This window comes from Neolamprologus brichardi, chromosome 1, assembly GCF_056152115.1.
Source record: "Neolamprologus brichardi isolate AB-2024 chromosome 1, ASM5615211v1, whole genome shotgun sequence".
Lineage (NCBI taxonomy): Eukaryota > Metazoa > Chordata > Actinopteri > Cichliformes > Cichlidae > Neolamprologus > Neolamprologus brichardi.
In genome coordinates, this window is record NC_142104.1 from 1596256 (window position 1) to 1611429 (window position 15174).

The following is a 15174-nucleotide window of genomic DNA, read 5'->3' on the forward strand; positions in this document are numbered from 1 at the left end:
CAGAAATGATGAGGATGATGATGCAGCAGCAGCCGTTCTTCTCTGCGTGAGTAGCTTAATGTTGTTCGTGTGTAATTTACGTTGAGTAGGCTAACCACGTTATTACATTAATGCATGTAAGGTGAACTAGCAAACACCATCATAGCTACATGCGGCTGTCTTCTTGTTTGATGGCAGATACTCCCTTCACCCTGGACAAAAAGGCTAAAATGACCAAAGAAAAAGTGGAAAACAGTTAAACATGAGAGGTTTTTGGACAAAGTTTGTGTTTTTTCCATTGTTTAAGCTTCAATTCAATTCAATTCAATTCAGTTTTATTTATATAGCGCCAAATCACGACAAATGTCGCCTCAAGGCGCTTCATAGATACAGAGAAAAGCCCAACAATCATATGACCCCCTATGAGCAAGCACTTTGGCGACAGTGGGAAGGAAAAACTCCCTTTTAACAGGAAGAAACCTCCGGCAGAACCAGGCTCAGGGAGGGGCGGGGACATCTGCTGCGACCGGTTGGGGTGAGAGAAGGAAGACAGGATAAAAGACATGCTTCCAGCCAAGAGTGATACCATATATGCCCCATAGCTGCAGAAAAGGCTAACATTGTTATCTTTTTACAAAAAAACAGCTGAACATGAGAGGTTTTTGGACAAAGTTTGTGTTCTCCATTCTTTAAGCACCGGCACCATTTCAAAAGTACCGGTTTGGCACCGGTATCGGATAAAACCTAAACGATACCCATCCCTACATGTGACCAACAAAACAAAATGCTCTGAAATGTATTTAGGAGCTTGTGTGCAAACATAACATATACGATTCAGCCTCTGTTTTTCTACTGCAGCAGCTGTTGTAGTTGATGGTGGCGCTGCAGCTCCTCTGACACGCCCACAGCGACAAAGATGCTCGACAGCAGCGGCGTTGTGGCGCTGCCGTGCGTTGCTGGGGTTACTGAGTGAAGCTATGACCGGCTCTCAGACCACAACGGAGAGGAACTGGCAACCTATCTTGGGTGTAGCCCACGTGTAGGCTCCGCCCCCACCCCATAACCCTGAATGGATAGGTTAAGAGCAGTTAAGATGACGCGTGTGACGTGTAGAAGTCTGGGGAATATGAAGCAACCACATGCATACGTGAATATTTCTTGTTGAATGTTTGCTGGGTGATGCATCAGCCGCTGTTCTCCTGAACGCTCCTGCACTCCGTCATGTGCGCCCTCCTGCACAGCCTGCATCCAGGATTTATGATAAAACTGTGGGAAATATTCCAGCCTGCTTCTCCTGAAAATGTCTGTATTATATAATAGTGTATAATATAATGCGTAATATATACAGATTTATAAAAGAGCAGTGAGACAACAGTGATATCTGTAAATGTAAATAATGTGAGTCAGTTTTTATCTACATCATGAATCTGAGCGACCTTCAAACTCTGAACACAGAGGTGGAAACATCTGTAACATCTGTAAACGTTTTACAGCGGCTGCTGTCAGCGAGGCTGCGATCAGTCCCGCTGCTCTGAATCATTTATTCATATTCACCTGTGGCTCCTCAGCCTATCGGGAGCGACCGTCGGGTTCTGACCGCTCGTCCCACCGAGAGACGTTCTTTTATCGAGTCCACGGGACAGTTTTACCCAGAGGTGTCGGGCTAGAAGGAGAGACGGCGTCAGCTCCATATATCCAGTGGGAATCGTTGGAAATCAGACATGTAGCCTGTGTTTCTAGATTTTTCCTCACTGAAAACACAAATAGACATTTTATTTGTGAAGCTATAAACTCGATTAAATTTACTGAAGTGTAACTAATGATAAGTGATCCTGTCGAGGAAAGTTTTCAACCTAATCTTAAAAAGTTTCCTGTGTTATCATACAAAACTCTTTATTGTTGTCATGGTGCTGGGTCATGTGACCCAGTATTCTTGATGTTTTTGTTCCTTTCAGTCTAGTTTCATTTCAGTTGATCTGGTTACGTTCTGTCATGCCGAGGTTACAGTTTTACTTCATATCGAGCTCCCATTGGTCTCATCCCTGTGTGAAGTTTTCCGTGTTAAGTCTTCGTGTGTTTTTCTGTCATGTTTCATGTCCAAGTTTTCTTTGTTGGTCTAGTTCGAGTCATGTCTGGGTCTCGTTATGTTTCCTGTTTTATTTTGAAGGATCCTTGTGTTTTTGTTTATTGTATTTAGCTTCGTCCCTGTCCTGTCATTATGTTAATAGTTGTCAGCTGTTTTCCCATGTGATTCTGCTTCCCCTGATCATTCCTTATGTGTACTTAATCCGTGCGTTTCTGCTCAGTCGGGGTCAGATCGTCTGTTAACCTCATCTTTTCATAGTTTCCATTATTGTGTCACTGTTTCATAACCTGCCTAGTTACTCTGTGTTCATAGTTCTTTCATAGTTCTTTCACAGAGTGTCTTAGTCTTCTTAGTTTTCCCATTTCAGTGTTCTCCAGTGTTTTTGTCACGCCATCAGCCACAATAAAGGCTGATATTTTTGGAAACCTAGTTCTGTCTCCACTGGGTCTACCTCTTCTTCACACCGGCGCACCCCGCCGTGACGATTGTCTCATAAGTTAATAAATGTCTCGATCCTGGGTCGGTGCTTTTGTGTTATTGTGAATCTTTGATTCCATCACGGATCATCAACGTTAGTGTTTTTCTGTTTTGTTCTCGGGTATTTCTTGATTTCTAGTTCTTTGCTTTTGTTTGTTTACTGTAGCTTTAGTCAGTCGTGTCTCATGTCACTCCTGTCCCTGTGCTCCCTGTGTTTCCTGTTTTATTTTGATAGTCCCTGGGGGTGTCCAAATTCATAGGCCTGGCCGGTCTGGCCTTCAGATTTGCGTCACCGCTGTCTCTGAGAGTTTAATAAACTCGGCCGTCTGCTGCTTGCTTCCTCAGTATAACAGGACACCAGAGTAAACTCTCACACTTACGTTTAATCAGTTTTCTGTTTGACGTTTATTCAGCTGTGTGAAAACTTTAATCTCAGCCAAACCGATTTACTCAGGAACAAATCAAACACTGAAAAAGCCAAACAAGAACATTTTTATGTTATCAGAGTGACTCATGTATCATGTTTAACCTGAGCAGCCAAAGACCACGAGGGGTTTGAAAACGATGTGCCGGGAGTTCGCCGTTCTCGCCCCGGTCAGCTGTCGAGCTGGTGGGTAACAGACGTCTCCGAAAACGTCGGAGCACTTTTGCAAATATGCAGTGTCTTGATAAAGCGAGCAGATATTTGAAGCTTACAGCTACATTCTCGTGTCAGAGAAAGAGTAATAAGAGTAATATTAAAACTTAGTAGCGGCCGCCATTGTTGGAAACTGGAGTTGACTGGGCCGCGCTATGAATTCTGGGATATGGTGGGCCACGAAGGACACACTTGACCCATCCTTCAAATCCGGGGAAAATGAGGAGGCATTTGTCGGCTGCATTTGGAGGAGTCTTTGAATTTGGACAGCCTTCGGCGCGTCGCTGTGATGCAAACGGCCAGGAAGATGAATTTGGTCCCAGCTGTGTTCCCACCGTTCCCCTACCTGTGTGCTTTCCTTGTTCTCTGTCCCAGTTTAGCTCCCTAGTTTTCATGTTTTCATTGTGGAGTTTGTCCAGCAGATAAAGCTGGCGTTTTAAGTTTACTTCCCCGAGTGTGTTGGTCCTGCCTGCTACACAGCAAACGTGACAATGAGATATCTTTTCCCGTTTCACTGCCTGTTCACCACTGGTGAAATAGTTTATTGCGTCTCATTCTGGGAGTGTTGTCGCTCAGCTGTGCGCCTGCATGAGCCGTTCAGCCTCTTTCCTGAGACTTTGGGACTTTTTCTAGAGAGAGCTAAACTTCTGCTGCGTCGGCTCACTGTGGATATATTTGCTCTGATGCTGTAAAAAGAAACGATCTCTGCCAGCATGGCACACTTTCACTGTGTCCCTCTGAGCCTTTAAGCTTTTTTTAGCTTAAGCTTTATCAAGAATTTATCACTGAGTGTTTCCACACGGCACAGAGCAGTAAATACACGGCCTGTGACGAGCTCTCCTCCAGCAGGTTTGTTGGATTTCCAGCAATCGGACAGAAATGCAGACTGTGGTGGAGCCGTGAGGACAGACGCTCGTGTTGCAGGAGCGTTTTGCTTTAGCGGGCGTTGGAAACCAACGAGGCACGCCTTCTTACAACCACAAAGCTTTGGTGTGAATGTGATTTAATACGCACAACCTTTGTGTTGCTGTTTGTCCTTCTTTAGGCATCCAGGATGACCCGCTCAGATGAGGACAGGGAGATCGGCTGGGATGCCTGGGGCGCCTGGAGCGACTGCTCTCGAACCTGCGGGGGAGGAGCCTCCTACTCGCTACGACGCTGCCTCAATGGAGGGTAACCGTCATTTACCATCTAACAAGAAAGAATGTGACAGCAAGAGCCAGAGCTTATATTATATTTTTACATGCTGTGGAGCCATTTTTGGGAGCATTTCAAGTTGCTATACATCAATACAACCATTATAGTCCAAATTTAATAATATGTCTGCATTAAGTGCATAGTAATTACATAAATTGCAAAAAAGTGCAATAAACTACAAAAAATTTGAAAATCATTTTTGTTTTTTTTAACATATATTTCTAGTTAGAGAAATTTAAGAGGCTTATCCCTCAAAACTGTAAATACAAAAAAGTTGCACAAAATAGTTTCCCACCACAGGAAATTTATTTTGAGTGTCTTCATAGTTTTATTTTTGAAATACACCAATTTTTATACACTGCAGGAAAAACGAAAACAAACATTATAGTGCAAATTTGCAAAAAAGCAGCATATGCATCAAAATAAACTATTTCCAGCAGTGCAATATGAGTCCTAAGCATCCCAGAAACCACACAGAAAGTCATAAAGTCAAACATAACTTTTAAAAACACCAGTATAGGCTCATGAGGCCCTGATGGTAAAAAACTACATTTCCACGAAAATGACGTCACTTCCGGTTTCGGGCAGGTCATGGCGGACATGCGAAAGTTCGCGCTGACGTCTATTCCAACGTAGGAAGTGTTATGAACAGCTGATCGGATCGGCAAAGCGTGTTTCTGGAATATTATGTTTTTGTTGCTGCAAGTGCTTTTTATGCAGTTTTTGCAAAGCTATATGTGGAAGGAAACTGTGACCGAGGACAAGCTGATGGCATAAGATGTAAGTACAACTCCTCCGGTTTCATATGCAAAAAAAATTATTGCGCTAGCTTACGTGGTTGCAGAGCTACCGGGATTTAAAAATAGTTACACAAAACGGAGCTCCGACCGGCTTTAAAGGGTTAATGACTAAAACCTGTCAGACGGTCACAGATCTGCTCAACTCACATTTATCGTGCCATCAAATATTGAAGAGGAATGTTCTCCTGTGTCGTTACCTGTTAAACAGGTGTTTCAGGAGGGCGTGGCTTAGCACAATCATTCAGATTTTAAGCAGCAATTATGATAATTTACAGGTTCAACATTTGATTAGAGCATGTTTGCACATCACAAATGATGCTGCTCCATCAGCATCACCATCGTGTTTGTGTGACTTCACGAAAAACGACCACAGAAATACTAAACATGTCAAATGGAAGGATTTCCACAAAGGCCGTGACCTGCAGTGGACGCGTCACAGCACTGAAATTCACCAAAATCTGCTAAAATGTAACCAAACTGTAAGTGAAATCTGAAAATATTAAAAAATATTAGTTTTGCTTATTAAAATAAAATAATATAAGCAATAAAATAAAATAAATAAAATAAAATAAATAAAATAAGCAAACTAAGTTTAAAAGTGAACAAGTGGGTCATAAACCCAAAGCCCAGTCGCCTGTTTCTGTGGACTCGTGGCTCCTCCCACCATCATCTTTCCCCCCCAAAATCTAAAGCTGTGACATCAAAGTTGAGCAGACAGAGAGCAACAGTGATTATGATGTTGCAGCAAAACAAATGGAGCAGGGATATCCCACACGCTCTGATTGATCAGCTGACCAGGTGGAGCTCAGGTGTTGGTTCCAGCTGCAGGCTAACACAGCGCTAACCACGGTGCAGTGATGCCATCAGATATTTCATATATCAATATATAATAATGGATTGCATTTATATAGCGCTTTTCGGGACCCTCAAAGCGCTTTACAATTCCACTATTCATCCACTCTCACATTCACACACCGGTGGAGGCTACGGTTGTAGCCACAGCTGCCCTGGGGCAGACTGACAGAGGCGAGGCTGCCATATCGCGCCGAGCCGGACAGTCTTGGTCGTTCGTATGTGACATGCTGCCGCTGTCAGAAGGTGGCGATAACGCACCCACAAGCTGTTTGCCAAACACCATCAAACAAGAAAAATAGAGTTCGTGGTGAGATGAGACGCTCCTGCACAGACAGGAGAAACAGCCGTGGTGTCTGAGAGTGGTTACAGATCACAGACATTATCCCTGGTTACAGGTGAGAGCTCAGATTAATCCGAATCCACTTCCTACAACTACTTTTGATGGACCGATGGAAAGGTGGAGGTGTCAAATAGGGCTGCCACAAACGATTATTTTGATAGTCGACTAGTCACCGATTATTTTTGCAATTAGTCGACTAATCAGATCATCATCCATTGGACATAAAACTACAGCTTATTGCACCAGCAGCATCTGCTCTTATATAACTATCATTAGCTTACAGCTTTAAGTGTTTAAGGTATGTGCTAACTAAAAATAAAGACAAGATGATAGTTTATTAAATTTTAATGAAATTTGCAGATTGTTTCGGTGAAGTTTAATAAACTCATTGCTATCTAAAATATAACAGGACACCGGAGTAAATTCTCCAGCATCTCACACTTCTGATAATCAGCTGTCTGCTTGACGTTTATTCAGCTGTGTAAAAACTATAACTTTAATCTCAGCCAAACCGATTTACACAGGAACAAATAAAATACTACAAAAAAGCCAAACAATAACATTTTTAAGTTATCTAAGTGACTTATATATATTTAACCTGAGTAGCGAAAGACAGCGGTGGGTTTGAAAACGATTAGCCGGGAGTCCGGTGTTCTCACGGCTCTAGTTAGCCTAGCCCCCGGCTAGCTATCAAGCTAGTGGCTAACAGACGTCTCTGAAAACGTCGGAGCGCTTTTGAAAATATGTGGTGTCTTGATAAACTGAGCAGATATTTGAGGTTTACACAGCTACATTCTCACCTGAAAATATGTTAAACGTTTATTTTGTGACCCAGAAAGAATAATAAGAGTAATATTAAAACTAACTAGCTGCCGCCATTGTTGGAAACTAAGCTGGGCTGCGCTATGAATTCTGGGACACAGCTTCTTCTTCTTCGGGGTTTGACGGCAGCTGGCATCCTTGTACATGCAGTGCTGCCATCTTCTGTTTCAGTCCGTTATTACACTCTTAAATCCTACTACTTATTCCTGCGTCTTTTGTGATCTTACAAAGCTTCAAACGACGCGTCGACTATTAAATCAGTCGTCGACGATTTTGATAGTCGACGTAATCGTGACTAGTCGACTAATCGTGGCAGCCCTAATGTCAAACTTATTTCACATCGTGGGCGGTCCACTGTGACCTCAAGTGGGCCAACCAGTCAAACACCATCTTTCTGTCACTTCAAAGAAGTTTAACTAAATATTTCATCTTAATGTAAGAAGTCTGTTTCTGCAGAGTGTGTGTACTTCATAAATGCTTTAGTAAACAGCAGAAATCAGACTCTTTGGGCTCGTTTTTTCCTATAAAAATAAATAAATGATGTAAGATAGATGACATAACATAGATGGTAAAACCAGACCTCTGGCATTAGCCACATTAGCTGCACAGCATGCTAACCCTGAGAGTTTTCCTGGGATGATCAGGGCTGCTTGAAGGTATCTCAGCCACAGGTTTTTCAAACTTTCTCTGAAAGCTATAAAAACGACACACCCTGTGCCCAAAGTCAGCGTACAGAAACTGTAAAGAAGCTTCCAATGGGAAAGACGGCTGGCAGCTGTGATGAAGTGCAGACCTCTGTGTGGACCGGAGCAGATGGATTCTGGGAAGTCTGCCTGGGCTGGTGTGTTCAGCGTCTTCCTCGCAGCGATAAAGGCAGCGAGTGTTTGAGTGTGTTTGCTGGGTTTAGAGCCCGCGGCCGCCCGTCAGTCTGTCTCTGCTCGGCCGTTTGTCGTGCAGCGTTCAGGAAGTCATCAGAGGCTGTCTGCGTCCTGCGGTATCGCTCCGCAGCCTCCCGGCGACGCATTTGTCTTCATTAAATCTGACTGCAGCGCTCTCACCCGTGCTGCTGCTGAAGCATCTGCTGCGTTCAACAACACAACGTAAATACACTCACAGCGGTGCTAAAACTTGCTAATTGACACTTTGTGGTTATGAGCTGAAAGGAAGATCCAAAGAGAGATAAAAAAGGAGTAAATACACTACGCAGATGAGTCTTTGAGTGTCTTGTGAAATGATTTGAAGGATGTATTTTCTCACATTTGTAGGTTTCCTGCTGTCGGCCGTGGAGTCAGTGGTTCTGAGAGTGGGACGAGCGTTGGACGTTTGGTTCTGCATGTCTAAAAACTGCTCTTGATGTTCGGTGACAGACATGAAAACAGTAGTCAGAACCGATCATGTTCCTATGGTATTAATGAATAATGGAGGATGATGTTATCCTAGCTGGCAGCACGCCTCGCCGTCTGTCAGAAATGGCGGGAAAGACGGTTAAATCCATGAATTATTGTCTTAAATCTTCAACATTAGTTACTGAGCAGCATAATCACGCTCCCTGCGCCGTGGTCGGCAGCAGTTTTGGGTGCAAGCTCTCATCCAGTCCTGCTGAACTTCACTTCCTGTTCTGCACAGTCCTTCCCGCTGATGACGCTGATGTCAGAGCACAGTTTATCACTCTGATTGAAGTCTGGCGTCCAGCCTTCATCTGACTGATCGAGGTTGGAAAAGACTGAGCGAGGCCTCAATCACAGCGGCCGCCGTCTGGAAGTGATTGGAGCTTCTGATTTGTTCAGACTTCATCTGCATGACGAGATTCGTTCTCCATCCGCTGCTGAACGTTAAGCAGCGCGCCCGATGACGAGCGCGCCCGATGACGAGCTCGACCGCTGCGTCGGTGCAGCTAGTTTGACTTGTGGACATAATTAGTGAAGTTAGCGTAGTGTGTGTGTGTGTGTGTGTATACCTGTTTAAACATCTTTGTGGGGACCAATAATTGGAAGTTTACTATACTTGTGGGGACTTGTGGGTGTGTTTGCCTGCACTGGTCAGAGCAGTGAGAACTGCTGTGTCCTGGGTCTCATTGCTTTGCCTCCTCTGGTGCAGACTGTGCCTTGCTCCCTTCGGGGGTCCGCTGACTCCCGCTCGCTCGGCCTGTCGTACAGCAGCTAACAGAGGACGCCCTCGGCCTGTCCGTCCCGCTGCCGTCTGGCTCTTTGATTATCAGAAACATGAAAGATTCTGCAGGTAAACGAGCGGCACCAAGCTTAGCACCAGGTTTGGGTTCAGATGTGCGTGGTTGCTTCTAAAAGTCTGATGTGGCAGAAACGAGCAGGTGTAAGGACTCGTGTGTTTGCATAAGGACAAAATTGCAGTGGCCGAATGACTTCGTTAAGCCATCTCCGCTCGGCCTGCAGAGTGCTGTCGGTCAGCCGGGGTGAGACCTGCTAACTGCGAAGAGGGACGAGTGACAAACGAACGGGTTTTTCTGCTGGAACGACCTGATGCACTCTGGGCTGATAAGCACTTAAAAAGTGTTTCACTGCAATCACGGATGTTTCACTCGTCTATTTTCTGCTGCTCCGCCAGGTCCAGGTCGCAGTCTGAGCAGAGCTGCACGGGCCTCCATCACCACGCCGCACATCCATTTCTTTCAGGGGTAGTAATAGGATTTCCTGAGGTGTCTGCAGTTCATCGCAGAGACGCATGAACCACTTCAACTAGCGTGTGTGTGTGTGTGTGTGTGTGTGCGCAGACAGATGCACCTCAGATGCACTCAGGGTCAGAAAGTGAGGCAGAGCGTTTCTGGGTTGTGAAGATGCACAAATGTTTTAACGTGCATGTCCACAGCTGTGTCGTCTTTGTGTTTCGTCTCCTCTGCATTGTGAACTTCATTATTTCTATTTTACATTTTTATGCATGCAAGAAAATTAACATCCTGTGAAATCCCACAGTGAATGTGCTGAAAGCAGTTCCCATTAAAGGAGTCCTGCTGAGTTCGGCGCTCCTCACCAAAGCACTCTCTGCTATTAGAGGTCAGAAACTCCATTAGTGAATTATAGCCGCTGTTGAACGTGTAAAGGAGAAGAAAAAAACACCACATTTCCTTTCAGTTGATGTTATTGTGAGTTTATTATTCTCATCTCATCTCCTGACAGGCTGTAATGTTACCTCCTCAGGTTTCAGTTGGACACAAGAAGCCAAAATCCTCCTTTGTGCCAGCTGTACATGTCACACTGAAAGCTCCGTTACGAGCTCTCAAAGGCATACCTGACATATTCAGAATACTTGTTATTATCAGTGTGACATGAAAGTAGGTGAATACCCTTCCTGTCATTATTATTTACTGCAGTCTAAAGTGTGCTCTACAGAAATGTCATTCTCCTGCTCTTTGTGTCGTTAAACGTCCTTTGAAGACTTTCAGAGTAGAGTTGCAGATGAAAGGCGGCGACAAAGAGCCGTCACAGGAGTAACGTTCAAATAAAAAAGGATGACAAGACCTGCACGTATTTGCAAGTCCGTCGTGTGCACCTGCAGCTCCGCGCTGTCGTCCAGGCTCCTCCTGCAGTAAAGGCTCAGAGCTGTGCGATGACGCATCAGCACACCTGCTGATTTCAGCTCCATGTGCAGTTAAAATCTTTGGGGATGGCGAGGATGCACGTGCAAGCACAGATGTGAGGAGGCTTGAAATGTAAGACTGAGATTTCAGGGCATTCCTGCAACTTTGCATCTGTGAAGACAGCTTCAAATGTAACATCCAAACTGACAGAAGCTGACACATCTCTTAACTTGTAGGGATCACCTGTGAAGTCCTGCACTGATACTGAACGGGTGTTTGAAAATACAGATTTAACAGATGAAGCCGAGCTTGTACCTGATGGATTTTTCTCCTCTTTGTACCAAGAAACCAGCAAATCTTCACTTCTACTCTAGGAACTTGTTGTTCCTAGAGTATTTAAAAGTAGAATGGGAGGCAGAGCCTTCAGTTTTCAGGCCCCTCTTCTGTGGAACCAGCTTCCAGTTTGGATTCAGGAGACAGACACTATCTCTACTTTCAAGATTAGGCTTCAAACTTTCCTTTTTGCTAAAGCATATAGTTAGGGCTGGACCAGGTGACCCTGAATCCTCCCTTAGTTATGCTGCAATAGACGTAGGCTGCCGGGGATTCCCATGATGCATTGAGTTTTTCCTTTCCAGTCACCTTTCTCACTCACTATGTGTTAACAGACCTCTCTGTGTTGAATCATATCTGTTATTAACCTCTGTCTCTCTTCCACAGCATGTCTTTATCCTGTCTTCCTTCTCTCACCCCAACCAATCACAGCAGATGGCCCCGCCCCTCCCTGAGCCTGGTTCTGCTGGAGGTTTCTTCCTGTTAAAAGGGAGTTTTTCCTTCCCACTGTCGCCAAAGTGCTGCTCATAGGGGGTCATATGATTGTTGGGTTTTTCTCTGTATCTATGAAGCGCCTTGAGGCGACTTTTGTTGTGATTTGGCGCTATATAAATAACATTGAATTGAATTGAATCATGACTATAAAGAAGTGCTTGTTATGTAAAGCACATTTCACCACACTTACACTCATCTTACGTGTGCACAGGCCAACGTGAAGTCAAAGCATGGACGTTTAGCTGTGGGTGCAGCTGCACGTGCTGCGGTGTGTGAAACAGCGGCTGTTGCACTCGATGTGCAGGTGGTCATAAATGACCCTCATTAGGTTTTTACTCATGGAGAGCGAGAGCGCATCCCAGGAAACATCTGGAAGTTTCTTGTCGTTCCTTTGATCCCAGCACTGTTTCAATGGAGGAGAACCATCTCACGCATCTCATCTGCTAACAACAGCTGTATGAGCTGTAATAAATGTTCCTCCCCTCTGTCTCTGCACACAGGCGGCTTCTCTCCTCCTCAGGTTGTGTCAAATAATCCAAACCGCCCGTCGTCTGTTAAAGGACCTGCAGTTTCTTAATGTTCACCAGAGACTGAACCCTGGGAGATGTGATTCAGAAAACTGTTGAACATCAATGTTGGGTCCTGTTGTGAATTCAGGAGGCCGCTAACAGCTGTAGGCTGTAGGCTTAGGACCGCTGCACGCCCACGCAGAGTTTGTCTCACCGTGGTCGAGTCGTCGATGCATTTCAGCGGGAGAAATCTATTAATTGGCTCATTAATACGGCGCTGTGGTCGGCCGCTGTCCGTGCCGCGTGCAGCTGAACGGCTGCAGCGTGCTTCTCGCGCTCAGATCTGCACTGAAGAGCAGATTGGAGCAGAGCTGCTTCACCCGGGATAAACGAGCTGCTCCCAGTTTAGTCTAATGTTATTGTGCGTTAGCAGGACAAATGTGCATTTTACGGCTGTTAGCACAGCGAGAGATCGTTAACAAGGTGGAACAGATTTAACAGCATGTCCGTGCCGTCACAGGGAACAGCGCTGTGGCACATCACACAGGGCTCAGGTTCAGAGTGTGTGTGTGTGTGTGTGAGAGTGTGTGTGTGTGTGTGTGTCTGTGTGTGTGTGTTTACTTTTTCTCGGCTTTGTGGGCTCTGCCAGCTGGAGCTCAGTGAAGTGCTGAAATAGCTGCTGACTGAGTAAGGTATGCTGCAGGTGGTGTGTGCTATTACCTTACAGGTGTGTGTGTGTGTGTGTGTGTGGGGTAATCTATTATATTCATGGTGGATCTCAGGCCCCTGGAGGTCCGATCTGGAGCAAAGTTCAGGGTGAAAATGGAGGAGAGAGGACGAAACAAAGTGTACATGAAATGATGGAAATGTGCAGGAAAGATGAGCAAACTGTGCACGTGTTTCTGTGACTGGTTGATAAGAACATTCAGCTGATCGGCACCAGAAATAGTGATGAGTCAAAAAGAAGCTGTGAAGTCCAACGATGCAGCCATGGAGACCAGTCGATGAGAGGTTTGGCTATAGACTGTATATAAAGGATGGATACAGCCCCCGTGATGTCACGGTTCTGGGTCATTCTGACCCAGCTTCTTCAGTTCTTTATATTTTGGTTTCTATAGTGTTGATTATTATTCTAGATTAAGTGCAGCGTCTTCTGCCTCCTCGTAAGTTGTTTCTGGTTTCCTGTTTTACTTTGGAGGTTCGTGTCTGGTGTCAGTGTGCTCGGTTTCCTGTCTCGTCAGCTGTGATTTCTCCCAGGTGTGTTCCCCTCCTGTGCCTCATCCCTTGATTACTGCCGTGTGTATATTAGCCCTGTGTTACCTTTGTTTTCTGTCGCATCGTTCATGTCTACTCACCTTCATTCTCTGTCTTACTCTGTTTTCCGTCCGTGTGTATCTGCCTGTTAGTTTGTATTTTCCCAGTTTAGTTGGTCGGCTCTTTACCGGCAACCTGCTAATAAAGCAGTTACTTTGAGTTCTACTTCGCCTCACTGAAACCTGCATTTTGGGTCCTTCTCTCCTGCCGGTACGCGAACATGACACGTGACATCACCCCCGGTTTGATTCTGAGTCTTTGGGGACTGACTGCTGCTGCTGTCCTCACACCAAACTCCTCGTCACTCTCAGCCTGTTGTCATTTTAGACGAGTTTACGTTTGAATGCCTTAGAGCGCAGGAGAACCCGGTGACAGGACGATGTTTTTAGCTTTTTAGCTTTCTGGAGACAAGAGGAGCACAAAGCTCCATGTCTGCTGCTCCGTTATGATCATTGCAACTGAAAATACTGTAATATTATCACCACCACTCATCATTCCCATCATTACCTCCACAGATGAAGCACAAATAGTTCCTCTGACGTCTACGTCAGCCCCATTCAGTTCCCGCAGGCAGAAATCAGCACGTTTACAGTTGTTCAAAGCTTCATGGATGAGGTGAAGGAGGTGTAAACGGTCGGTGTAACAGAGGACGCTTGGGAGTAGGTCAGATGGAGGCAGATGACCCGCTAAAGAGAGCAGCTGAAAGTAGGAGACGAATAAGAAAACAGCCTCATCCTGAGAACCGAGGAAAACAAACCTTCCCGTTGAACTTTTTCATGATTTTCCTTCCTTTGGCGCTAAAAGAGGCGCCACAAACACACGACGTATCAGTGGATAGCCCAGGAAGTCCTCTGTTTAGCTCATCAGGACTTAGTAGAGTAGCTCAAATAAGGCAGTAGATATAGAGCAAAAACAAACGCCCACGGCAGAGAACATAGATGAACAGGCTGGTTCTCAGGAGTCTGTAGTAACAGCACAGGAAGGCTGAGCTCCAGCTGTGGTGCAGAGGGAAATTCAGGGTTTTATAGGATGTCACTGAGCACTGATTAGCAGGTATCTGTGTCTGAGTGATGCTGTGAGTGATAGTGGGGGGGTTGTGTCTGCCGTCAGGTTTGCACAGAGAGAAACGCGTCTGAGCGCGTGCTGCCGCCCCCCCACAGTCAGCAGCGTCTTCACTCTGCGTCCTGTAATGAACTGAGTGAGTCAGTAATTAGGAGATCATTGTCTCGTTACACCATAATCTCTGCGCCCCAGTGGAACCGTCACCCTGCGGTAGAAAAGATTTTTATCTGATTATAAAAATAATGTTTGGCGACTCACCGGCTGATGATGGAAACGGTGCACGACTCGCTGTTTTTAAAGCTTTTGATGTGTTTTGGTTTTAATCACTAAATCGTTTTTTCTGACCTTGTTTTACAGAAGCTGTGAAGGAAAAAATATCCGCTACAGAACCTGCAGCAACACGGTGAGTCTGAGGTGGTGCAGACGATGCAAGCATCTTCTGTTGTGCAGAGAGAGCTCGGCCTCAGAGACGGAGGGAGGAGGGACAGCTGAGGGGGTTCCACATCTGCCTCGTAGTGTTTCAGGCTTGTCCAGCTGGAGGAGGCTCTGGAGATGCTGCAGAGATGATGTCCGTCAGTGGGACCCAGACTGAGCTCTGAGCTTTGTTTACCAGAGGAATGAATCGTGCCAGCTGCTCTCCCACATGAGCCAGGACGTTTCTTCCTGCTCAAAGGGAGTTTTTCTTCCCACTGTTGCCAAAGCGTTGGCTCACAGATGC

At 45.4% G+C, this 15174-nt stretch overlaps 1 protein-coding gene across 2 annotated transcripts in view; it reads left to right on the plus strand.

Annotated features, from left to right (window-relative positions):
* adamtsl3 (ADAMTS like 3) overlaps nucleotides 1-15174 on the plus strand; it is a 214425-nt gene that overhangs the window by 100142 nt on the left and 99109 nt on the right. For both annotated transcript variants that reach the window (XM_087833725.1, XM_087833320.1), the window contains exons 4-5: nucleotides 4225-4352; nucleotides 14814-14859. In XM_087833725.1, coding sequence (XP_087689851.1) covers nucleotides 4225-4352; nucleotides 14814-14859 — 174 coding nt within the window. The remainder of the gene's footprint in view (nucleotides 1-4224; nucleotides 4353-14813; nucleotides 14860-15174) is intronic.